At 35.4% G+C, this 26,855-nt stretch overlaps 1 protein-coding gene across 6 annotated transcripts in view; it reads left to right on the top strand.

Annotated features, from left to right (window-relative positions):
* Positions 1 to 26,855, top strand: part of BIRC6 (baculoviral IAP repeat containing 6) — a 171,377-nt gene that overhangs the window by 80,113 nt on the left and 64,409 nt on the right. For 5 of the 6 annotated variants that reach the window (XM_051613084.1, XM_051613086.1, XM_051613087.1 and 2 more), the window contains 15 exons: positions 2,187 to 2,320; positions 3,349 to 3,476; positions 5,320 to 5,882; positions 8,727 to 8,902; positions 9,423 to 9,519; positions 9,695 to 9,889; positions 11,441 to 11,641; positions 12,244 to 12,523; positions 14,462 to 14,718; positions 15,248 to 15,356; positions 15,855 to 16,076; positions 18,992 to 19,772; positions 20,702 to 20,845; positions 22,645 to 22,774; positions 25,476 to 25,607. In XM_051613084.1, coding sequence (XP_051469044.1) covers positions 2,187 to 2,320; positions 3,349 to 3,476; positions 5,320 to 5,882; positions 8,727 to 8,902; positions 9,423 to 9,519; positions 9,695 to 9,889; positions 11,441 to 11,641; positions 12,244 to 12,523; positions 14,462 to 14,718; positions 15,248 to 15,356; positions 15,855 to 16,076; positions 18,992 to 19,772; positions 20,702 to 20,845; positions 22,645 to 22,774; positions 25,476 to 25,607 — 3,549 coding nt within the window. The remainder of the gene's footprint in view (positions 1 to 2,186; positions 2,321 to 3,348; positions 3,477 to 5,319; positions 5,883 to 8,726; positions 8,903 to 9,422; positions 9,520 to 9,694; positions 9,890 to 11,440; positions 11,642 to 12,243; positions 12,524 to 14,461; positions 14,719 to 15,247; positions 15,357 to 15,854; positions 16,077 to 18,991; positions 19,773 to 20,701; positions 20,846 to 22,644; positions 22,775 to 25,475; positions 25,608 to 26,855) is intronic. The other variant, XM_051613085.1, reaches the window with a different exon arrangement.

Here is a 26,855-nt window from a genome sequence, read left to right as displayed (position 1 = left end):
AAAATAGAAAAATAAAATAACATAGCGGGTAGTGAAAATGTGGGGGTTTTTTCAGTTTCCCCATCAATCCTTTCATGAAACAGTAGAAAAACTATGGACCCTTCTAATCCTGGAAGGAAATTATTTGAAAGTTAGCATGTAGACTTGGCTACTGCTTGTCAGGAGGAGATGCACTGGGACTGTCAATTACAGAGAAGTTCTAATGTAACATCTGCTTGTATTAAGACGTAAAGTCTTAAAGAACAGCCAGATTCAAATAAGTTTTTAACAGTACAAACCTAACAAGTGAAGGTGCACAGAGCAGGAAAAAGCTGGAGCTTTTTTTAATAATGTAACCTTCAAAGTGAACAAATTAAATTACTTGAAGCTATCCCCCAAACTTGCCTTGTTTAGAAAAAGCATGCATATTCTAAAAACAATGTTGCTTGTCCCACCAATAATTATAGACTTCATAGGTAATTCAAGGTCTCTGAAGAAAATTAAATACTTTCTCTACCATTCAGGTACTACTCAGGAGTTCAGGAAAGCACAAAACTATATCCTTTTTAAAAATGAAAATATAAACATTTGGCATTTTGCTTATTTTAAAATTAATTCGGATACTCAGTACTTTTCGTTAAACTAAGGTGACATCTAGCTCAAAATGAAGTCGTAGACAAAATTTCAACAATGCAATTACTTTGAAGCAATGAACATTACAGAAAACTATTCAAAACAAAATAACTGAATTCAGACTGACATCTCATTTTGATTAATAATGTCAGCTGCAGTTGAATGCAATTTTAGTGATAGTGATTTGTCTTACATTTCAAAAGAGTTGGCAAGTGGAACTTTTTTAAACAAAATTAAAAAAAATAAACCCACCAAACCCAAAAGGCAGTAATATAACAGGTCTACGTATACATGCCAGAGAGCTATGAGCTTAGCAGTTCAGTGTTCTGAGTCACCTGAGTGTTGTTTTCAATTTTTAACTTGTATGATTATATATTCAGAAACATGGCCTAGAAACAACCACCCAACAACAACCTACATACCTAGTTTTCCTTAGAGGGAGAGTCAGTGTACTGGATGTGTAACTTAAGTAAGTCTTCAGAGGTACAGATTGGTGTTTTCAAAGCACATCCTGCAACAGATGTTCTCTGTTGTTCTGAAATGTTCAGTTTTTCTTTCAGAGAACCTGTGAAATTGCTTGCTTTTTACAGATTTGTCCCCCACCCAGACAAGACCTAGCCATTTCATCTTTTGCACTATCAAATGTAAACTACAGCTTTCTTACTGTCTGCAACACAGTGGATCTGGAATGCTGTGGGCTGCTCTCTTGCTCTTACTAACCTCCTGCTCTTGGCGTGCTGTCAGTCATAGCCATACAGGCTTGTTCCACCACTAATGTTGATAAATCAGTGCTTTCAGCCCTAGTTTTCTGCATTAATGTAATGCAAGAATTCTGTTAATAATTTTAAACTAAAATGGCATTTAATAAGGGGAAAACTTACTGTGAATTGTCTTCTCCTTCCTTCTTCTTCATAAGCATTTCTTCTCATGGCAAATGTCTTTCCTATACTATTTTTATTTCATTGCTCTGAAAGCTTTTCAACTGAGATAGAAGCAGTTGGGGTTTAATTCTGGTTTTGACTGAGATTTTTCCCTCCTGGTTGGGATGTTTAGTTAAACTTTCCTTAGTTTAAGGAAATTAAATTATGAAGACTGATAAACAGTAGTTCAGGATTTTATTCTTTTAACAGCCTCCCTAATTGAGAATCTTGGGATGTGAAGCAATGCCAACCAAGCTCATGTACCAACGCATAATTTCCTCTTGATTTAATCTTTTATGTGTAATGAGATAGTCTGAAAGATATCATGTCTTCAGTATGTAATAACCTGTAACTTCATTTAGATAGGTGTAGTATTAAAATAATACATACTTTTTATTCAGTAGGTAACTCCTTTTTTCAAGTTCTGTTTTGAATTGATTCAGTATACCACTGCTGTATGAGTAAGACTTCACATCTGTAATGCATGGGAGAATGTACACTCAAAATTGTGGTCCTGAGTAAGCAAGTTTTGGTAACTGATTTTCCTGATAATATTTACACATCGTTAAATAATTATAGGGATATTCAGTGTAAATACTTGATTTAAACTTAATGCTTAAGATTACAGAATTAATTTTTGTCTTTATTTTTAAGCTGGTCCAAGCAGTGCCATTGGAGCTCAGGAAAGTACTGCCCAATTGTTGGTGTCAGATCCAAACCTCATTCATGTGTTAGTGAAATTTCTTTCCGGCACTAATCCTCACGGAACAAATCAACACAGTCCACAGGTAACTAGCAATAAAAATGAGAGAAAAACTTGTAATACGATTTCAATACGCTTGATGTGAATCTGTGTTATTCATAATATATTATATCCTTGGCTTGTTGCTTTATTTTGGTTATAGACTTAGTCGGTTCTGATGAGTAACTCATCAGTTCATGTTGATGATACAGTCTGAGTGGTGATCGTGTATTTTTGCAACTACCTGGAGACTTGCCAGAGGGAGAGAATGTCATGTGATATATCTGTGAATATGTTAAACATTACGATTCCTTAGTTACATGCTTGAAAAAAGTAATAGAGTTCAGTTAGTTTTCCAAAATCTTGCTGGGTTGGGTGGGATAAAAATGCCAATGAAGCTTAGATTTAAATACATAATAAATGCAGAATGGAAAATTACGCTTTTATTGTCTGCTTGTTTCTAAATTCATGTGGCATCTACTGTTTCTCCTAATTTCAGTAAATGTAGTTTTTTTGCTTTTTGCAGGTTTTTTTAAGATCTGTAAATAGTGATTTAAAAAGCCACAGTTAAAATAATTGTATGTAATCTTTGACAGGAATCTCAGAAAAACTTAGTTTAGGAAACAAGAAAACCCTGATATTTACTGTATTTTCCAGAAAACTTTATAGGAAATGCATAATATTTTCCAGAACGTAAAGACTGTGTGGTGCCATTAATTTAAAGCAGTTGTATGCAAATATGTACTTTGTAAAAAAAACCCAACATTCATCTTGGCGCAGATCTGTATTCAGTGTGAAGCATAGTTTGCATTGCTGAAAAGGTGAAGCCTCAAGTGTCAAAACAAGTCTTAGGCAAAGAACTGAACTACTTGCTTTTAATTCATGGTTACTATTAGAAAAACACATAAAATGATACAGAATAGTTATGTTAAAACCCCATAAAATTTTTCAGAAAGCAGGTTAAGCTGCATAATACTTTTCTGTTCTTAGAAAATGTTCTTGTTAGGTACTGCTTAATGTTCTTGAAGACATTTCAGTTTCATGTAATACTTATTAAAATGCTTTTTCCTATAGGTTGGGCCTACAGCTACGCAAGCTATGCAAGAATTTCTTACTCGGTTACAAGTGCACCTTTCTTCAACTTGTCCTCAGATGTTCAGTGAATTTTTACTGAAATTAATACATATACTTTCAACAGAAAGGTAAATCTTAACTATTTTTTCCTTTCTTGCCTCTTTGTCTTAATCATCTCTGGACATGTAATGACAACTAAGATGTGTATGTCCCACCTTGCCATACTGTCAAGTTATGTATGGATGAAGATCATAGGTGTTGCTGTAGCCCTACAAGCATGATCTGGGCTGCTTCTACCACGTGGAAGAGTGTGACTGGAATTCACACACAGCGGTCCGTGTGTGAATGACAGTGAATAAAAGCAATAAACAGTTGTTTAAATTGAATTTGTTTAGAGCTAAGATGTAGGCCTTGTTCAATAATCCCTAAAATAAGGACACTGTTGATGAGGTTACCTGCTACAATGAGAGAGAAATATTCTGAGGCCTGGATTAATGAAAGAATCTAGAAATTATTCATAGATTGTGGAAATAATACGGATGGCTTTTAGAACATGGTAGGGTGAAATGTGAGCTTGCATAATCCTATTTATGGAATATGCATATTTATTGCTTTTTCTTAGTTTTTTCCTTTTCTCCTCACCCCAACAGTGGAAAGCCTTCTCTGCCCCTCTCCTTCTGGAGCCAATTGATAATCTTGTCTCCCCACTAGTGCAGAGGCTTGCCACTGGTCAGGGGAGAGAGTTTATACCTTGTCTTTTACAGCTCTGCTTCTTCAAGGCTAGTTTGATGGGCACAAGACTGTTGCATATACAGAAGCACACTGGAAATGTGGCAATTGTTTGGTCTGAAGTACCTTAGGAATAATTATTTATTTCTAGTGTTGATGTTCTGCTCATCCGCAGACAAAGCCTTGATATAATTAGGGATGAGCTTCCTCAGTTTCTGGCTTCCCAGTAGGTGGCGCTTTGATGTTATCTATTCTTTAGTCATACATAAAACTATTTTGTCCTTCTCCAAGAGACTTTGCCTTAGTAACTTAAATTGAATGTTTGGTGTTTACTAGGCTACATTGATGATCAATTACTTATAGAAGAAATGTCATAATACAAAAAAATCATTAATTCACAGTGAATTGTGACACAGTATGAGTGTCTGTATGCCGTAATTTATTTGAAATAAGCTAATTAAACCAGTCATAAACTAGTTTTTCAAATGTGCTAGGTCTTTTTTGAGACAAACCAATGTTCAGACTGAAATGTTATAAAGTGGAAACAAAGCACCAGAAAGGGTTTAGATTATTATTTTTAAAACCTCAGGTAATCATTGAAGTATACAGGGTCTGATCAAAACATAAGATTGATTGTGATGAAAAGCAGTATTCTACTGTTCAAACTAATTAAATGCCAAATATTTTCTTCAGGGCTATTTCTATAAACTATTTTGTTCTATATTTAATTTTAAAAGTCATGGTAATCAATGTCAAAAACAAGGAAACAAAGAATTCTAATGACATTCAAGTATTAGATGACTTCTTGCCATAAAGCTTCTCTGTAAACATATGAAACTTTTTACCCACAACTGAACAGGACTATATTCCAAGCCTATACCTACAAAATCAACGTAATTATTTAAATAAATAAATAGAGGATCCTAGACTTATTCAAAGGCAACTTTAATCCTTAATTGGTATCAGGAAGGCGATAGTGTGAGCAGGTTCTAGAGGCTGTGTATTAACCAGTATATTAAAAGGTAATGAATGCTTGACTTATGTGAAAGATCAGATTATGCTTCAATGTGTGCTTCTGAAAATGGCTGGGGTTTTATTTATTGGTAGTCTAGTGTGCTTTTTGATTCTTAAAATTCAAGAAAAGAAACCCCAACAATCAAATCTGTTTAACTTGTTAATGTTGAACAATGAAATAACTTTTTTTCCCCTCTCTTTTTTTTTTTTTTATTTTTTGTCTTTCAGGGGTGCTTTCCAGACAGGTCAGGGACCCTTGGATGCACAAGTGAAACTCTTGGAATTTACCTTGGAACAGAATTTTGAAGTTGTATCAGTTAGCACTATTTCTGCAGTAATTGAGTCTATAACCTTCCTAGTGCATCATTACATTACGTGTTCGGACAAAGTGATGTCTCGCAGTGGCTCAGACAGCTCTGTGGGTGCTCGAGCATGTTTTGGAGGGCTTTTTGCCAATATTATCCGTCCAGGTGATGCCAAAGCAGTTTGTGGAGAAATGACAAGGGATCAACTTATGTTTGATTTGTTAAAGCTGGTCAACATTTTAGTTCAACTGCCGCTCTCCAGTAACCGAGAATATAGTGCCCGTGTTCCAGTAGCAAGCAGTACTACAGACAGTGTGTCTGATGAAGAAAAGGTTTCGGGAGGCAAAGATGGCAATGGAAGTAACCCTAATACTCAAGGATCAACTGCATATGTGGCAGACTTGGTGTTAGCCAACCAACAAATTATGAGCCAGATTTTGTCTGCACTTGGCCAGTGTAACAGCAGCGCTATGGCAATGATTATTGGTAGGTATTCTGTAACACTTCAAACTTCTACAAACTCATAAACTGGGTGTAGACATGAAGGAATGTATCACAGAAATGACAGGAAAAAAACAGACTGATAAGAACTGAAAGGGGGGAGACAGGTATGTGAAAAAAAAATAACATGAGGTGGGAGACAGTAATTAAAATAAAACAGGAATGCATTTGACATTTGAATTTGCTGAATCTCGGAATGGTCAATGTTGAAAGGGGCCTCTGGAGAGCATCTAGTCCAACCTCCCTGCACAAAACAGAGTCAACTCAGAGCCTGCCTCAGAGAGCTCAGTACCTTGTCCAGTAGGGCTTTTAATTGCCCAAGGAGGGAAACTCCATAAACTCCCTGGGCAACCTGTTGCAATGTTTAATCATTCTTAAAGTAGAAAAGTCTTTTTCTTATGTTTAAATTGAATTTCCTGTATTTCAGTCTGTGCCCATCGTATGCTTCTATGCATGCATTAGGATTGGTCTTCAGTTTGTACTGTAGACACATCACCTCAGTTGTTCTCTATGTATGACATTATTTTCCTTTTTTTTCAAATCATTTGTGGCTCTTGCACAGAATATGTAAACTTTTCTATTCCTCTGTTTTACCAGAGTTCTCATTAACATTGTGTTCTGGGAGTTCCAGTTATGTATTTGTGGGTGGCATCTTCCTGCTACAAGTGGGAAGCTGATGATACTTTGAACAGAAAGTTGCAGTTTGTGAGACATGTGCCTAAGATGCCTGTTCTCAAAGAGACTATGTGAGCTGTGATGATAGGATTGAATTTATTTGCACAAATTAAACCACAGGCTGAAATACCATTAATGTTTCTGCATGTGCAAGACTGGAAAAACGTTTTGCAGTATAGTCAAAGAGCTTGATCTCCGTTTCAGGCATAATAGCTGTCAAATTTTGTTCTCTTCATAGTCATTCTGTTGTTTCAAAGGAAGTATCTCTGGCCTTTTCTTTGCTGGTCTCTTTGAAGTAGGCATGAAACTGTTAACTAGTGCTATTACCAGAAACAGTACACTTTTTGGATGAAAGCACGTGAATGTTAGACCAGTGGTTCACTTTGGCATAAAAGCAATTGAGGAAAAAGTAGTACTCTCCACTAGTCAAACAGCAGGCAGGATTTAACAAGCCTGGATTGCACTGTTGGGACCTTCTTTAAGTTAATTCCAGAATGCCTCCTCCTTTACTCTGGGTTGTTGGTGTAATATTGCAAATACACTATGAACACTGAAAGTAGTTTGTTGTGGGAATGATGGTTTGTTCTCAGTATGTTTTTCTTTGCAGTGAAATTCAAATATTCTTCTCCTGAACTTTGATGTCTTTCCACCGATTTCTGTCCAGCAGTTTCACATTTTTGAAAAGGCTGTTTGGAAGTTGTTTCAAAATGTTTTTCATTGAGTTTGGGATACTAGGCCAGCTAATCTCTTCAGTGGATTGTTCCTTCGTGTTCTTTGAATATGTGTTATTGAAACTAAGTTGTATGTGTATTTTGGGAAACTGTAACACAGCTATTTGTGGTTTTAGTTCTTTCATGAAAAACTGTATTAACCTCTCTCCCTACAATTTCTGTGAACAAAACATTTCTCCAGGGTTATATATGATGCAAAAATCAGTTATCAACATGTAGTAGTTACCATGTAATACCTAGTGCAGCATGCTGGCAACCCAGGAAGATAAGCAAGCAGATAGCTGTAGATGTGTACTGATAAGCAGTGGCTCTGGTGTCAAAATTTATGTTAATTATACCAATTTACTGCATCTGACAAGCCAATTGGTCAGGAACCAGGATGGCCATGAGTAGTTCACTTGTCACATGAAGTTAAAACATTTGTTGGGTTTTCTTTTATGACCATTTTGGTTATTTACTTCATTAGGTTTTTATGCTTTGCCATTGACAGGATATGAAAATCATAGAAGTGCCAGTATTTCCCTCCAAGCCTACCTTCTTATCTCAGTCTGCACAGCAAACACACCTTAGTTGGCTCCAGCTCCGTCGTTCACTCCATTAATTTTTCTACACTGTGCAGAGGCTGTCTTAAGACTTTTCTTTCTCTGTTTCTATGCACCAAGTGCTCATCAATATTTTCTTTCTTGACAGCTTGAACGTGATTTAAGTGCTACAGCTGTCAATTCTCTTGCAATTCTTTTATTTATTTCTCCCCACTCAAATTTAAAACCACTTCTAAAACCTCTTCCAGACTGATGTCATGCACTCTGTAAAACAGTTGAGTTTATGGAGATAATCTCTTCTTTGGGAAGACAATTCTTTTGCTTTCCATTCTCGATTTCAGAAACGTGTAATCAGTATTGCTGAATATCAATATTCAGTAAATCCTTGTGAATAAATCCTGAGCTGTAATACTGAGAAGGAGAATTCTGGAAGAGGTATTTCTGATAGAAATATATATATATAGAGAGATATATGTATATTAAATGTTTTGGGGTTTTTCTGGCTGCACAACTGCACTTCTATTATCTGAAAAAACCTTAAATATTTGTTAGTTGTTTCTGGCTAGAAGTGGTTCCAGGTTTTGTAGTTCTTACTCTGTTTGCTTTACTAATAAACAGTCACTTGTATGGTCTTACCTTACATTGCTTTTTAATTCACTGACTTCCTGGATCAAGTCTTCCTGTTTATAATGTAAAGAAGGTTGCGTGTACCTGGGAGCGCTAATATTAATGTGTGATCCTGAAAACTGGCCCATTTATGTTTTGTAAAATCCACGTGAAGATTTAAGTGAAAAGAAATGTTAATGCCCTTGAGTTCTGTGTTATAATGATTTATTAGATCTCAACTTCTGATATTTGAACTTTTTTCTGTTTTCACTAAGGTGCAAGTGGCTTACATCTCACTAAACATGAAAACTTCCATGGTGGCTTAGATGCAATATCAGTTGGAGACGGGTTGTTCACTATCCTGACAACGCTTAGTAAAAAAGCAACAACAGTGCAAGTGATGCTTCAGCCAATTCTTACCTACATGGCCTGTGGGTACATGGGAAGACAGGTAAGTTCCCTTCGGTCTGCTGGATTTCAAGGAAATTACAGATTAGTTGATACTGTAACCTGTAAGCTCAGAAAATGGAACTAGTGCTGTGTAAAAGAAAGATGCTAACATTTCACTTCACTTTGGTGCTGGAGTTTAGGAAGCCTCCCTCTGTTGCCCATGGTAGATAGTGTGTTTCTGCAAGGACATTTCCACATACTCATAAATTCCTGGGTAAAAGGCTTGAAGATGAGTTGAATGTTTTATTATGTTCGGGTGTGAAACATATTGTGTTAATATTAGTGGCTATTTCAAATTCTCAATATTGTTATTTTCCTTACCCCTACTAGTTTGATCTCTTCCTTACTGCAAAGGCTTCTGCATAAGAGTGAACCATATGGAGCATGATATTGCTCTTTTGTGGTGGGGAGGTCAACTATGGTAGCATTTTCTCTCTTGGACTTTTGTTTACTAAGATAAGAGACTTATATGTATTTCTGTCATGCTAAATTTGCATGAAACTGTATTTCTTAACTTCTAGGGTTCTCTTGCCACCTGTCAGTTGTCAGAGCCACTGCTTTGGTTCATTTTACGAGTGTTGGATACAAGTGAAGCACTGAAGGCTTTCCATGATATGGGTAAGAATGTTATTTCTTTAGGTGCATCAGGTAAATTTTTTTCTTTTGAAGATGGAATGCAGGTAGCTGTCCGGAGGAATGAATTTACTAAGTAGGCCTTTGCTTGCCTAGAATCTATTGCATGTTTCCAAACAGAGTTTGTTTTTTTTTCCCTCCATGCCTTCATTATACACAGGTGGTGTTCAGCTTATTTGTAACAACATGGTAACGAGCACAAGAGCAATTGTTAACACAGCAAGAAGTATGGTTTCAACTATTATGAAATTTCTTGATTCTGGTCCCACTAAAGTAACAGACAGCAGTTTGAAAGCTAGAGTGCTGGCTTCTGAGCCTGATAATGCAGAAGGAATTCACAATTTTGCACCTCTGGGTAAGTAATATTTTCTCTTACGTTAATATCCACTCGTCATTTGAATCTTTATCAAGTTATTAACAAAAATATTGTAATAATGTCAAATGTTGCAATATTATTAAATTTTCTAAACAAAGGGGTTGCTGTTGTTTCAAGAAGATGTTGGGGGAAGAGGTTAGCCCCTCCTACATGGGTGATAAGACTGTGCGTGGGTAGGGGAAAGAAGAGTGTGATTTGTATTTGATGTAGTCAGGCACCAAGGTGGGCACCACCCTGGTCCCCTAACTCAGGATAGCCAGTTCCAGTCCACCATCTGTCAAAGACACGTTAAGATGCAGTAGCTTCACTTGAGGCACATCAAGAGCTGTTACAGAAGCATAGCGGAGCTGAATGAAAAAGAATGAGCAGTGTCTTAATGTTGCTGTCCACTAGCCTGTGAACATATTTATACAGTGTCTCACTGTCAAGAGGAGAAACACAAAGGATTATTTTTAAAATTTCTGGAAAAATTGTTGGACAAGAGAGAAATACTTTCAGATGTCATTCAAATTTTAGAGTGTCAATAATAATAAAATGAAAAAAAAAATGAAAATGAGGGAGAGGTTCATTTGGAAGAATAGGAAGGCCATTAGAAATCTTCTACCTTGCCCTTCAGAAATTCCCAAAGTGTAAATTTAAGTATCCAGTAAATATTGGTACTTGATTAAGTAGTAAAAATCCTAAGCACATATGATGGTGGGTTCTTGCATGACTTTCTCTCCCAGCTCGAAAGTGTTCTGCTACAAATGCATCTATGTTACTATTTTACTTTCAAATTTTAAAATTAACCTTCTTGTTGTCCTCACTACCCTCTGATTCTCTCTGAGAGATTAACTCTCTTCATTTGGATGAAGGTCTTATCAAAATGTGTCCAGGACTTTATCTCCAGCTGCTACTAGGCATTCAGTAGGCCAGGCTAGAGCTACTTAAAAGTAAAACACATCAAGTACCTGTAACGTGAACAGCACAAATCTGGTCTTAGGCCATACTACTTGCTGAAGAAGACATAGCCTAGATCTTCCTACTTCATTATTAACTCATGCAAAGATTAGAAAAATAAGCTGCTGCTGAGGTCAGGAGTTTTTTATATGAAACAAACCTTCTTAAAGAAAAAGGTTTGCAGATTTTGGTTATGAACTCATTTATGTTACTTCTGTAATATTTCAATCTTTAAAGCCTTCATAATGTTAACTATGAAATAACTGATTTCAAGCTGTAAGCAGTGTTCAACATGGACTTTTTTGGTTGGTTTGTTTTTGTAATGAACTCTAGATAGAAAGATTAGGATTTTGGTAGCAAGTGTCCCCAGCAAATTTTCAGCCACGTGCATATGCATGGGAATATGTGAACTGCCTATGTAAAACAGTCTAAAGGTAAAAATAGCCCAGCAGTTGTCATTATTACACATGGGATCTTATCAATAAACCAAAACAGGTGAGATAAGAAAAAAAGGGTTTTCCACAGTTGTAAATTAGTCTGGCTTCTATCAGTAAGCATAAATAACCGGTGTTAATGGTGCTGTTTTTGAAGGTTCAATCACCTCCAGCAGTCCCACTGCCCAGCCTGCTGAGGTGCTGTTGCAGGCTACTCCTCCCCACAGACGAGCTCGGTCTGCCGCCTGGTCGTACATATTTTTACCCGAGGAAGCTTGGTGTGACCTCACGATTCACCTTCCTGCAGCCGTGCTGCTCAAGGAGATCCACATCCAGCCTCACTTGGCCTCCCTGGCAAGTAAGTAGATTGACGGAAACTGATGCCAGTTTGAAAATTCGAAGGGTAGGATTTAGAAATGCTACGAAGAGGATATATCAGAGAAACTAAAACTCAGAAGTTTTTTTGAAGAATGCCTGTAAAATAAGTTGATAAGCTTTCTGGTTCTGCTTTTCTTGAGAATGGAAGCCCCTGACTCTGCTTGATTTCTTCTAGCTTAGTACATATATTGTGGCATTAATGTTAAATATGTGCAAAATGCTTGTGAAATTTCTTAAAATTCTCCCTAGTGAGAAGGTGGTATTGGTCAAGGGTCTTCAGAGAAAATGGTTTTGTACGGTAGCTGGAATAAAGTGTGAGATTTTAATCTCTTATTTTCATCAGCCTGCTACAAAAATGTGGCTTTTAGAACGACAGGACTTTTTTTCGTCTTAAGCCTTTGAAATAAACTATATACACCATGTGCACAGTTCAAAATACTCCAGCTGCAGTTCTGAAGTAGTGTTTGGTTAAGATAACTTCAGTCATCTTTTTTTGTATCTTTAATGGGGATAGATTTTTAACACTTAAATTCAAGCCAGTACAGATTTTTTAATAGTTTCAAAACTTCTTTTACTCTGTAGCTTGCCCTTCATCAGTGTCTGTTGAAATAAGTGCAGATGGTGTCAATATGTTACCTTTGTCAACTCCTGTTATCACAAGTGGTCTCACGTATATAAAAATCCAGCTGGTAAAAGCTGAAGTTGCTTCAGCTGTCTGCCTCCGTCTCCATCGTCCTCGGGATGCAAGTACACTGGGCCTCTCTCAGATCAAACTGCTAGGCCTCACAGCCTTTGGAAACACCTCATCTGCAACTGTCAATAATCCATTCCTTCCCTCTGAGGATCAGGTCTCTAAAACAAGGTAAGCTTGTAGTATCAATGGCCAGAGGCATGTTAGTGCCAGTCCATGTTTTGGGATTTTTTTAGAGATGTGTCTGCTTTGAGTGAGATCTTCCAGTACCAAATTGTATTCATGAGCAGCTGTTTTTGTAGTTGAATTTTAACATATACATAATCTGTTTCAAATTCTTAAAAATTCAAATTCTTTTTTTTTTTTTAATCAGAAGTGAAATACAAGCACTACTACTCACTTTTTTGGTAGCATGCTTAATCTGTATATGTAAAAGGCTTTGTCTCATCTTAAGAAGGATGAAATAATATAAAGGTTAGGAAGGCGTTCAGAGTTGTGTTCTGTGTTCTTAATGGGTAGACAATTGTCAAAATACTGAAGTAGCAATATGCTTCTTAGCCCTACTGAAGTTGGGGGAGTTACATAAGTATTGTAACAGGAATAGAAATAGGAGAATAGGATGTTTTGTGGAAGTCAAATCTTATATTTCTGTTTGCAGACATTTGAGAAATAGGAACTGAATGCTGTTGTGATTCTGACACATCAGCAAGATTTATTGTCAAAAGCTTTTATTTGGTTAGGTGGCATGTTGACTTTTGTATTCATTTTTAAAGTAAAAATAAATAAGCCGTTAAGGATTACCAAAAAATAAGTTCTTAAGTTTTCCAACTTTGAATTTAATTTAATGGGTGAATTTTTGAGATTTCTTGGTTCTGAAATTTAGCTTACTTAATTATAAAAATTCATTACTTGAAAATATTTAATCTTTGAATCTAATGTTTATAAATTTTAAAAGAGAGCATGCGAAAGTTTTAAAAACCTTTCTTCTTTCAGTGGAAAAATTTTTAGAGAGTAGGTAAGTTTAGAGAACATAAATACGGTCCAGTGTATGTTTGATAAAAGTTGTGTAACTTAAATTGGTCTTGAATGGCAGTAGTGTAAATTTTCATAGCCAAATTATACTTTTGCTATATTTGTACTTAAGAGAAAGTTATCTAGAAGTCACAAAAAATCATCGGTCTCTAAAGAAAGAAGGTTCATTCCTCATGCTGTGAAATGTTATTGTCTTTCAGCATAGTTTTACAGGTAATGGCAGTAGTATGATAGATATATTCAATAAACTTGGATATAATTTTGTTTTGGACATAGCAGAAAACTTGTTCTTTTCTAAAATGATGAGTATTTAGGACTAAAACAAAAGTTCAAACTTTATTTAAGATCTGTATGCAAGTTTGCCTTTTATCTGAACTGTGGGATTCAAGATGGATTGTGAAAATAAGTTAAACTTAGTTTAGAACTTGCTGGTGAAATGATGCTGTTTATTTCACATGCAACTTAGATTGCCATACTTTTCATAATACTTGTTTAAACAGCATTGTAGTATATTTTTTATAAATAAAGTAGTTAATATGGTTCCAAATTACAATAGGTTTACTTTTCAAGATTTATTATTACAGGTTATACTGAATACTATTGTTTAAAAATGAGACAAGTATGGCGTTTAAAAACAAGGTAATGTAATGGTTAACACATAGGATAATGTAGTGGTTTACACATTTTTAATTTTAACGACCTTACTGCTAGCATCCCTATATATAACCACCTTGCCTTCCACCATCCTCTCAATAGGTTGGCCCTATTTGGGTAAGTATGTAGGTGAAACAAGAAATGTTTTAGGAACTGCAGTAATAAAACTTGCAGACTCTTAACTCTTCTACCCACAAGTCCTGCCTTTTTTACAACCTTAGACCAGTGATTACAACAGCTTCACTAATGTGTATTACATTATGGTCATTCAGTCATTTTAATTTGCTTTTCTGAGATGTCTGATCATGTCACAGCTGTTTTCTGCAGTACTTGTCCTAGAATCTAATGCACAGGTAGTTATGTTATAGCTGAAAAATAATAAGAAAATTATATATTAGCTCATTTTCCTGTTTCCTTTTTCAGTATTGGATGGTTAAGATTACTACACCACTGCCTCACTCACATAAGTGATTTAGAAGGAATGATGGCTAGTGCTGCAGCACCCACTGCTAATCTGTTGCAGACATGTGCTGCTTTATTAATGTCACCTTACTGTGGTATGCATTCTCCAAACATTGAGGCTGTGCTTGTAAAAATTGGGCTTCAATCCACAAGAATAGGCCTAAAATTGATTGACATTCTTCTAAGAAACTGCTCAGCATCAGGGAGCGATCCTGCAGGTGAGTGCAATGTGTTTCTTTTCAGTTGTTGCATAAAAACGTAGTATAAATGTACAAATATGGTTTGTTAGCATGATACTTTTGAGTTCTGAATTGGGGTTGTTAGACCTTGCCAGTGGGCTTTGTTTTGGTTCTATGTATCACAGTCTTTGTATGTAGGTAGTTATAGTTATACAAAAGTCAAGTGGTACAACCAGGGTTGTTTTATTTTATGTGGTATAGATAACTTAGGTGAATGTTTTGAAGACATGGGAATAGGATATGCAGTGTGTCTCAAGTGCCTCTTAATATAATAAAAAGGTATTTAAAAATAAAGGAGTAATGATAAGGAAAACAAATGCAGCAATATTTGTGCAGCAATAGGATATATACTGTATTTATACTGCAGGACAGTATAAATTCTGAGCAGTATAAATTCTTAATATTGCAATTTTGTAATAATTTCATCAGTACTTTTTAAAAATACATATATAAGTACTTCTGTTATTTCCCCTCTCCCCCCCCCTTTTTTTTTTTTTAATGCGACAAGATCTGAATAGCCCTTTACTGTTTGGAAGATTAAATGGTCTTTCTTCTGACTCCACAATAGACATTCTTTATCAGCTTGGAACTACTCAAGACCCTGGAACAAAAGATAGGTAATGTTATTTGGATTATCATATGGAAGTGTATACAAAAACAATCTGCTGAATAGTGGCTTGATGTTCCTGCACAAAAAACAGACTTTTAAAAATCTGTTATGAGATAGACTGAAAGTGCACAAATGTAAAGTAGCTTTCCAGTGTTCCCTCCTAGCTCGCTGCATCCTATGTAGAGAATGCTGTCCCTCTTTTGTTGCTTTTATAAAAGTGATGAAACTTTCAGTGCTCAGTTGACTTTTCTCTCAAATACTCAGAGCTCAGATAACAGCTATGTTTTCTTTCTCTGTGGAAAGAATGCTTATATTTGCCTGTCCAAGATCATAGATGCTTTTGATTTTTCCCTTGTTAGTGATCTAAGTCTTGAGAAAACAGTTTGAGCTCACTCTTGAACTTTGCTTCAAAGAAAGAGATAAATGTGTACGTCAGTTTACTAAAAGCTAATTTGTGAGTGCTTCTTTGACCCTTCATAATGTACTACATCATCTTGCCTTCCAGAATTCAAGCATTGCTGAAATGGGTCAGTGATTCCGCAAGAGTTGCAGCTATGAAAAAAGGTGGCCGTGCCAGCTACATTTGTCCAAATAGCTCAACAAGAGAGTATGGGCTTTTGATGCCATCTCCTTCCCATTTGCATTGTGTAGCAGCTATTTTGTGGCATAGTTATGAATTGCTTGTTGAATATGATTTACCAGCATTGCTGGACAGAGACCTCTTTGAGTAAGTAAAGCAAAGTTTTGCATTACATACTTTTTATAGTTCAATTATTTTGTTCATTGAAATGATACAACTTGAAGTGCATTAATTGTGGAATTCCTGACACTAACTGATAGTGTGAATATTTAAATATATCTAAGCAGGTAGTTCTGTAGTTCTAAACACAAAACTGCACTTCACATATTGCAGGTTTAATTGTCTTTAAAAACAAATACGAAGCAAACCAGGAAATCCATGTATATACTAGCACAAACGTGGAAGGTAAACTGTTGCATGTTTTTATGGTTTTTTTTTAAGAGATGACTCTGGTCTGTTCTTGTTGAAATTGAGTGTTTGCAGTAATTTTCACAGTACCTATAAATCATGATCTTAATAAAATAGTGCCTACATATCAGCATATTAATTAATCACAGTATCCAGTATCTGTAACTGATAGCTAAGACTTAGAGGAGGGGGAGATTGGTTTTTTTTTGGAGTCACCACTTTTATTCCGGCCAATCTGATTTGAAAGAAATGAAGCACAAAATCTTGAGTGAGTCTTGAATTATGAATTTGCCGGGTGTTGCTGGATTCTGAAGAAAAATTCACCGTAAACAATTGTATACTTTTATTGACTCTGGATTGAAAATATATGAGCTAATATTCCCAAGTTATGTTGCTTAACCATCTCTTCTATTTAAACAAACCAAAAGAAGACACATATCTTTAAGTGCATTTTAGAAATACAGCTGTTACATTCCCATATCCAGTAAAGCATTTTTCATTTGTATAATTGAATACAATTCAGTGAAAGGAACTTTGATAGCACATAAATTTTTCTTGCCCTTGGGAAATGTTCTCATTTTTTTACTATTTTACCATTGCCTTCAGGCATAATTGAACATCCAAAACTGGCAAACGTACAACACAATTATTGGTACAACTATGTGGAGCTCTTGTATATGTGCAGCGTGGTGGTCTTTAGATGCATAATTGCAACTAGACCTTTTCCAAAGACATGTCAGTGATGCTGTCTTATAAATAATTGTTAATTCAAAGTGAGGTTGTTCATTTTGGGAATCAGTTAAAAGATTTTTAAATGCAGGTCAATTAGTCCTTTCAGCAATACATTTTAACAGAAATACATTTTCAGGCTATATTTTAAAAGGAGGAACTTTTAATAAAAAGAGACTTTCTAAAATGGATGGCCCATTTAGATCTATACTAATATAAAAGTGGGTTTAACAACTGAACTCCTGTCTTTTGGAGAAGATATTGTTTTCATCACAGGACAAAATTAAGGAATACTAATAAAATTATTGTACCTAGTTTGAGTATGCATGTTGCAATATAGTCCTATACCTCTACCTCCTGCCAAATAAACTAATTCATATCAGCCAGCATCTGGAGCAAATTATAAAATCCATTTTTAATAAATGTAGAAGAATTATTGTCAGACCTGTATGGATAAATAATCCCTCTAATAAACATCACTTCCCCTGTGTATTCTTCATCCCCTTTGATATTTTAACTTATGAAATATTTTAACTGATTTTAGTTCTAACTCCTAATTTCTCCTACATCTGGTGTTTTATTTTTCTCTTGGATATATTTTCAGATCATCTCCATTTTCCATGTCAATATTTCTGCTTTGGCCAATTGATACTAATTTATTCCTTAGTTATTTTTTAATAACTATTTGCAAAAGAATCTTATTTTTCATGGACCATGAACTTAACCAGAAAATTTTGGCAAAAGGATTGTGTGAATGTATAGTTGGAGAAGAGTTTTAAGTGTTCCTTTATTATATGTGGACTTTGGAAAATTGTGACTCCTTCTGAAGTTATAGGTCATTTAGTCACTGACTTTTCAGTGTTTTATTGTGGAGAGTTTTTTATTAGCCATCCACTAGAATGGTGATAAAGCTGAGCTTTGGTTAGACCAATGTTCTGTTCTAGATTTGCAGAGTCCCTTAGACGTAGGATAACACTTGCATCCAGAAGAGGGACAACACAATCCTTGTTTTTAAATGGGAATGTGATGTATGATAAAACATTCAAACTTTTAAGTGTGCATTCACCTCTGTATGTAAAGGTTAAGATAATGTAACTTATGTATGATGTCACAGTACTCTGAATGCAGTTCAGAAAACAGGGTTGCTTTTTTTTTTAATACTTGACCTACTCTGAACAAGGTTATATGAAAAAACGGTTATTTTACTATATTACAAATACCACTTCTGAAATTTAAGCTGAATTGTCGGAGATAAGTTAGCTTTTGCATTAATGTGCCTTGGATTAGCATTCCAGCAGGTGGTATTTGGATGTGAGTTCAAAGGTAGGTGGAATTTTAGTATCTCTGAGGAGCAATTCTGTTGTTGCATCCTAAGTTTAGATTGAGTAAGGATAGTGAGGGTAACACCATTCAACCAACAGTATTGTTGTTGCTTTCATTTTTTTGCAACCTCTTTATGTAGCACTCAAAGCAAATTTTAAATTTTTTTGGAAACATGTTAGAAGGCTTTCAGTTCTTCCAAAGGATTAAGAGATCTATATGTAAGTGTGTGTGTGTGCTCCTAGTAGCTGCAGCTTGGAGAGCTGAAAGCAAAAAGAGGTTGCAGTTGGCTCAAAAATGCATAAATTATGTGATAACTGTCAAAAGACTGAAATCCTGTCTTTCATGTGCCAGAAAGATCAGCTTTTATCTATATTAAATACAGTATGATGAAAGAAATCGAACCACATGGTTGAGGAATGCCTTTTGGGTAACGAATGTCCTCCTGATACTGAGATCCAAAATAGGCTGTCAAGCTCAGCAGTGTTGTACGACAGCTTCTACTGTTGTTTCTTGAAAATGTGGAAAGATGTTTTATGAACCAGTGAAGAAAAGGAAATATGAGTGGTAAACTAAGTATTGACATGATTTTCTGTCCTCTGCAGGTCACTGTTTAACTGGTCCATGTCTCTTCCGTGCAACATGGTTTTGAAGAAAGCTGTTGATAGTTTGCTTTGCTCCATGTGCCACATCCACCCAAATTATTTTTCCTTACTCATGGGATGGATGGGTATCACTCCTCCTCCGATGCAGTGTCAACACAGACTGTCCATGACTGATGACAGCAAAAAGCAGGACCTTGGTTCCTCTTTAACAGATGACTCTAAAAACGCACAAGCCCCTCTTGCACTAACAGAGTCTCACCTGGCTACTCTTGCTGCCTCATCTCAGTCTCCTGAAGCTATCAAGCAATTATTGGACTCAGGTTTGCCTTCACTGCTTGTAAGAAGTCTTGCTAGTTTTTGCTTTAACCATACTTCTAGCTCTGACTGCACTGCACAATCATTGGATGTCACCCAGGACAGACTGAGGAGGCATCATGTTCCACAGCACTTTAATAAAATGCCTATAACAGCAGACCTGGTTGCTCCTGTTCTCAGGTTTTTGACAGAAGTTGGCAACAGCCACATGATGAAGGATTGGTTGGGTGGCTCTGAAGTCAATCCGTTGTGGACAGCACTTTTATTTCTGTTGTGCCATTCTGGTGCTACTTCTGGAGGACACAATGTGACAGCACAACAGACCAGTGCAAGATCTAGCTTGCTTTCTTCAACTGTAACAGCAGGGTTGACCACTCAGCAGCGGACAGCAATTGAAAATGCAACAGTTGCTTTCTTCTTACAGTGCATCTCTTGCCATCCTAATAACCAGAGACTTATGGCACAGGTGAGGGGGGGAAAAAACACTTCCATTTCTTTATTAATAACTACAGCCAACTTTCAAACCTTCTTAATTTTTTTTAACTTTCTTTAAAATATTTTCTTTTTTGTAAGCTGTCATAGACTAGAAGAGTTTTGAATTAAAATTGTTAGCTTTTTGGTCTGACTTTGAAAAGTATAAAAGTGCTTTGGCATGGCTGTCCAGTGCTATGTATAGATCTGTATTCCTGTTTGAGAGGAATACGTTTTAGATAAAAATCCAGAATACTGTGTTTAACTGGATAGGCCTAAACTCTTCTGAAATGGAATTTGAAAATTAAACTTCATACACATCTTTTGTATTAGTAACTTAAGGAGATTTCATGGTAAATTTGCTTGTACATCTGTAAAGCCTATGCAATCTGTGACCAGGGAAATATGCATTATTGCAGGTTATGGCTTTACATTTGGCATTCTAGTGCTAATTCTCCTATTTTCCTCTCATTTGTTAACCTTTCAGATGTGGGTGAATAAAAGTGTAATTAAAAAAAGCTTTTTCTACGTTAGGAATAATGATGCCCTTGGGAACAGGCAGTCTGTAAAAAAATCAGTACAATTGTCTCTTAACAGCTGGCAATAATACTGCGTTATGCAGTGGGAAATTTTTGCTTTAGGAATTTGAAAGCTAGTTTTCTAAATACTTTCTCTTCACTTTTTAATCTTACTGAATAATATATGTGTTTACAATTACTGTGATGCTGTAGTCAGTGTTTTGAACTCTATAAAAAAAACCCCTTATTGCTGCTGTTATTTACTTCAGTGGTGCTCATATCTGATCTGGTTGAATGATAACTGGAAGGTAGATCTTGGGTACTGCCTATTATGGCTGTGTAGAGCTTTATTTTAGAGACCTAAATATAGAAATATTTTAAATCTGATTTCATTTTGCATTCCCAGGTTCTCTGTGAATTGTTCCAGTCCTCTCCTCAGCGTGGGAACCTCCCAACCTCTGGAAATATTTCAGGATTTATTAGGAGACTTTTTTTGCAGCTGATGCTAGAGGATGAGAAAGTTACTTTGTTTCTTCAGTCCCCATGTCCAGTAAGAATTTTTTTATATCTGTATGGTGTATATGGAATAAATTTAACCTTTAAAAAAAAATAAATCTGGATATATTCAACTCCGAAATGTCAAACAGCAGCTTTTCCTACTGTACACCTTGCTGAATTTTGGAAAGGAATATGTTGGTGAATTATAACTTGGCATTTTAAAAGAAAATTTAAGGCACCATTTTAAAGAAAAAGTCATCTTGTTGAAAATACACTGCTTCTGAAAGAATTGATAACTGAGATTTATCTTATGCAAGGCTTCTTAATAGTATCCTTATGCATTCGCAGCAAATATATATACTATTTCTAGTCTTTCCAGCAGTTCTTCGTTACCAGTTTCACTAAGGAACAGTCGTAGTTTTGATGCTTCAAAACTGGCAGTGATCCTTCAGCATCGGCTAAAACACTATGAATAAAATCTTAAGTGATAAATACTTGAATTAATTTATAGAGCAGAAGTATGCTTTTATACTTCCATATGCTTCACCAGAACACAGAATTATAAACAATGACTGAAGTGCTGCGAGTTGAAGGCTGTGAGTAAAGAAATACAGAAAAAACAGAAGTTATTGAATGATCTTGGTACTCCCTTACCAGGATAAATTATTTTCTACTTTAGGTTCTGCTGTTCTTACTACATCTCAGAAGTTAAGTACTGTGTGAAATACATGACAGGGAAGCTGGATAAGATAGTATAAAATGGGAAAGGAGGAACAAATACAGTTTTATCACAAACATTTAAATGTTTTGTTTTAACCTGCTTAGTTTAATTTTTAACATGGCCATTGGTAATGTGAAGGTAACATCAGTTTTCTAATAATTTGTCTTACATAAAACCATTTTTTACAGAATGTTATTAGATATGTAAAAGCAGAAAAAATATATTGAAAATAATTTGTCAGCTGATTCAGTTTCTTCTATTAGAAACACCAGGAAGTAGTGTGTTCTTACTTGAGTTGATTCTTCCTCTAAGATCCAGAGAGAAACCTTAAAAATAATGTAGCTGTGCAGCAAGTACTTCTAGTGTATCCAACAACATAACCATTCAAAGGTTGGATCTCCATTTTTTTCTACTAAGTTCTTACCAAACTATTTTGGAAGCTAAATTCTGATTGTCATCAAGTATTAAATTATTTTCACAATATTTCACAATAAATTGGCCCTCTGTGTGAATATAAGTAAACAGTTCTACTGATTATATGAGAAAGGAGATAAATGACAGTCTCATTGCAGAAAAGTCTGCAAAGTTACTGCAAGCAAAGAGTGATACAAAATGCAAACAGACCTCAGGATAAAATATGTTATGGTAAAATATTTGAAATGTTTTAACTAATAGTGAGTTAGTTATCCCTCATAATAGTAAAAAGTAGATATTAAGTCTAGAATTAACTTCATCCTCAGGTCAGAGCAATAGAGACATGACGTCTTTCTCCAAGTATATTATGATTTTCCTCATTTAATTTCAGAATTACTTTTTATTTCATATATAATTCCAAGTGTCAGACACTCAGTTTTTTTCTCATACACAGCTATGTCAAATAATCAGGTTTTAAAAAAATAGGATATCATACTGGTTTTGATCCTAAAAATACTTTAAGCTTTCAAAGTAAATTATTTTGAGTTAAAAAATTAAACTTGTCCTACATTGATGCATTTTTACTGTATACATCCAAAGCTGAAGGATATGTCAATTTTCTTTTTTAGCTTTGTTTTGCTGAGGTGAGTTTGGTGGTTTAACTTATTTCTGAATGTTAAAGTCAGTTAAATGTTGACTTTTTTTTTTCCTTTCAGCTGTACAAAGGTAGAATTAATGCTACTAGTCACATAATTCAACATCCAATGTATGGAGCTGGACACAAATTCCGTACTCTTCACTTGCCTGTCTCAACAACTTTAGCAGAGGTTCTTGATCGTGTGTCAGGCAAGTTTGCAGTAATTCTTTTTCTTTTTTTTTTTTTTTTAAATAGTTTCCATTAAAACCCACCCAAAGCCAAAAAAGCCACATAAACCAAGTATATCTAACATACGTATTTGCAGTCTTCATCAGTTATTGCCAAATATGAAACAGTGGTGTAAGTTGTATGCTTTTGCATATGACTTAAATATTTCATGCAAAATAGACTTTTTCTGATCAGATACTATTTTCACCTTCTGCAAAACTGAGGTGGGGAATGTGGGATTTGCTTTCTTGTTTTTTGGTTGGTTGATCGTCACTGCAGTTATGGTTTTGCCGTATTACAGATGTGCACTGAAGTGTGTGCGTCTGACTAGGTACTTATATGATATATAGATACATCAGTATGTGTCATTTTCTGGAACACAGTGTAGATTAGCTTTTAATTTTTTAAACTTATCTTTGTGGGGTTCAGAGGAACTACTGCTTTTTTTAATCTTTACATTTGAAGTAACAAATTCATTAGGGCAATAATGAGGTTACCTAACAAGGTATTAGAAGTACTATAATGGTATTTAGCTGAATACTAGACAACCCACATGCTTTGGCATTCTAACTAAAAGATAGTGAATCCTAGAAAAATGCTTGAATCTTCTGACCAGTAAATAGTTTACTGTTTCTCATAGAGTTCTGTATTCACTTACTGTCCAGACAAATCACGTGTGGAAAAATTTTTGGATCCTTGTTCAATTTATTGACAGAATTACTGTAATGGGTGTACTGTAATAGTCAGTGCATATGAGGTGGGAATCAGTTGTTGAGCAGTGACATAAACTGTACTGAATAGCTGCCTTAGTGGTGTTTTGCAGTTGAATTGATAGCCAGTGCTAATGGGGACTAGGGAGGGGAATGTTATGATGTGATACACTGTAATGTCTGTAATTGAGATTGGTCAAATCCTGACTTCGTAGGGCACCATAACTTTGGGGTTTGCTACATAACTGTTATTCCTCAGTTTAGCTCTCATTTTAAATGGGAAGAATTAATTCTGAAAAAGTTCAGGTCTCTGTTTCCATCCCTCATCTGATCAGATTTCTCCTATTGTGATACTTGTATATTATTCCCTTAAGTTTATGGTTAGGACATAGTAAAGAAGACTTGAATATATGAAAAGTAAGCTCTGTGTTTGGGGTGAGGCGGTGGACGGGAAGTGGAAAGGAAAAAAAGACTGCCACCACTGCAACAATAGGCAGTAATGAAGATCCTGTGTCCAAGTCTGTCAGTTTGTTAATGTCTCAAATTGATTGTGTCCTACTGTTGGCAAAAATAAATCACGATAAGCACATTCATGTCATACTTTTTTTCTAAAAATAAAAATAATTAGTGGGGAAAAGTTCTAAAATCATTACTAAATCTGCTACTTGCATTCCTTTCCATAGAAAGACGGGATTGTCTAGGATGAGTACAAATTGTTTTGCATTTCATTCACCTTAGTCTTAAGTTACTGGTCTTAGCTGGACAGAAAAATTGAACAACAAATCTAGGTATCATCTGAGTAGTAAAAATACTGTTGCTTAAGCTTCCTTAATTTTATTAATGGCCTTTAAATTCTCCATCAATAATAGGCATTCAGTCCATAAGACCAAACTAGAGTGACTCTGAAGTTTAATAATAGTAGTAGTAGTAATAATATTAATGAGAATTTTTTTTAAAGCCAACACCCAGTCTCAGATACATAGTGCATCGGAATCTTGGGTCCTGAGTAGCAGCACTTTCACATTCTATATGTTCTTTTGGTCTGCACTGCTGTCTAGCACAAACATAACCAAACGTCTTTAGGCACAAATCATAATATATTTCCAAGCAGTCAAACCATATGTCTTTCAGCAGCTCACCCACTGGTCATATGTAATTAAAGGTATCTGGTACTTCTATGTTTTGAGTCTGTGGTTATAGTTTAAGGCTGCTGTGTGGAAACAAATAGCTACTCAGAAGTAATTAGAGAATTTTTTGGCTGTCTTTCTTCCAGTGTTGTACCTTACAAGGTGTGAAATTACCCATTGTCACTAATCATCAATAATTTAATAGTTGTTTGCTGATATTTGTGATCTGCACTAATGATTGAACCTAAACAGTTGAACTTCAGTAATCTAATGTTCTCTTAAACAAATGGCAGAAGTTTTTGTTGTATAATGTGCTTTAGGCATCTTCCAGTTTTAAAGGAACAGTTCTATTGCCAGTTCTAAAATTGAGTCAATATATAACACTGGATAACCAGATCTAAATACAACAGTTTATTTAATAAGTCTGCAGATGTCCTTAAAAAAGTTTTAGATTTTGTTGTTGTTGTTATTCTTTTGTTTGGGTTTTTTGATATTTTTTGGTTGGTTGGTTGTGGGGTTTTTGGGGTTTGAGTGGGGTATTTTTGCTAAATCTCATTTTTGATTCATGGGCAGCCATGTTTTAATATTAATACATTTAAATCATCAGGTAATGGATTTGAACTGTTAGAATTTTATATTGTCAGGGGACAGATTTTCAGGGGAAGAAAGGAACAGAATTATCAAATGCCTTAATTCATTTCCAAGCAATTTCCAAGACTATTGCTGCCTAGGATGGAACTCTAAGCCACTAAAATAATTAAGTATAGCCTTCTGAACAGCCTAGAAACTAATAAAATCAACTTGGTGTTTTGAAATTCCTCTTTGTTTTTTCCCCCCCCGTATAGATACACCTAGTATTACAGCTAAGCTAATTAATGAGCAGAAGGAAGATAAAGAAAAAAAGAACTACGAAGAGAAAGAAAAAGTTAAAGCAGAAAATGGATTTCAGGACAATTACAGCGTTGTTGTTGCTTCTGGTATGCCTTTTCCACCTTCTGAAAAAAGGGTCTTTCTGATATTACAAGTGTGGATTGAGGGAAAAGTGCCTACAGATTATTCTTTTTATTACTAATGGTTAGAAAAATTGTAGTGCCCAGTTAATCTGACTGACTGTTAGGCAGCAAAGATTGGTTCCTGGTAGAATTTCTACCTCTAGCAGATCATATACTTTGACAAATTTGTACTTAAATATGTGTGTCAGTGACACGTTGTGGATGCTGTTGCTAGTGCATTTTACAGACTTTTGTAAAAACACACCTGGAGCTGGGATTACATGATAGTATATTAGTATTTGTGTACTGCTACTGTGGTGTCAGTATTACTACCTCCACCTGATTGCAGTGGTTGGTCCATCAGAGTTTAATCACCTCTATTCCCTCAATATGCTTTGGAAATAAATGGATCCATGTACTTCACATAACAGCTGGTGACACTCTGCTAAAGACTGTCAGATGGAGATGAAAGCATAAAACCACGTTAACTGCACTTGGAAACCACAAATACAGGATTTTTTTCCAAACCAATTGCATTCTAAAAACTAATATAGATCCTTCTGAAATAATTCATGTAAACACTTTTCCTCCAAAACTACCATGGAGGTTATAGATTTGACAGAGTAATTTTGCAGTGATACAAGAAGATTACAGTTCAGATGATAGCTGTAGAGTTCCGAAGTCTTTTGGTTTGAGGTGCTGCTGTGTGTGAGAGAGAGATTAATGAACTTCAAGCTATTCTTCTCCTGTCTAGCTTTCTGCCTTCGTTGAAGTACCTCAATTTCATTTACACTTCATGAAGCATGAAGAAGATATGCTGATTTCCTTTGACTTCTGGCACCAATATTTCTAAGCTTTTTGTTTCAGGTTTCTAGATGTGGATATAATGCTAAACTCAAGTATTGAATAGGGCAGCAGTTTCATGGATCTTGGTGTATATTTAAAGCAACATAGCTGATATTAAGCACAGCATCTCTATCTGAAAAGATATTTGCAGTAGATGGCACTTAAACAGGGTAAACACGTTCTTGGAATATCTAAAATATCAATAGGTCCAAGTGCAGGTTAACATATGAATAAAGAATCTAGGAAGAAAAGAAAATGCCAAGCTTGAAGATAGGGCATAGCATAGTCAGCCATGTCTCATCACAGTTGCATCTCTGATCATACTGCCTGATATAGCCCATTCACTATTTAGAAAGAAGCAGATGTAAGTTTTTCCTTCTTTTTGTT

The sequence above is a fragment of the Apus apus genome, chromosome 3 (genome assembly GCF_020740795.1).
Source record: "Apus apus isolate bApuApu2 chromosome 3, bApuApu2.pri.cur, whole genome shotgun sequence".
In the NCBI taxonomy this organism is placed as follows: domain Eukaryota; kingdom Metazoa; phylum Chordata; class Aves; order Apodiformes; family Apodidae; genus Apus; species Apus apus.
This window is presented reverse-complemented; position numbering and strand designations above follow the sequence as displayed.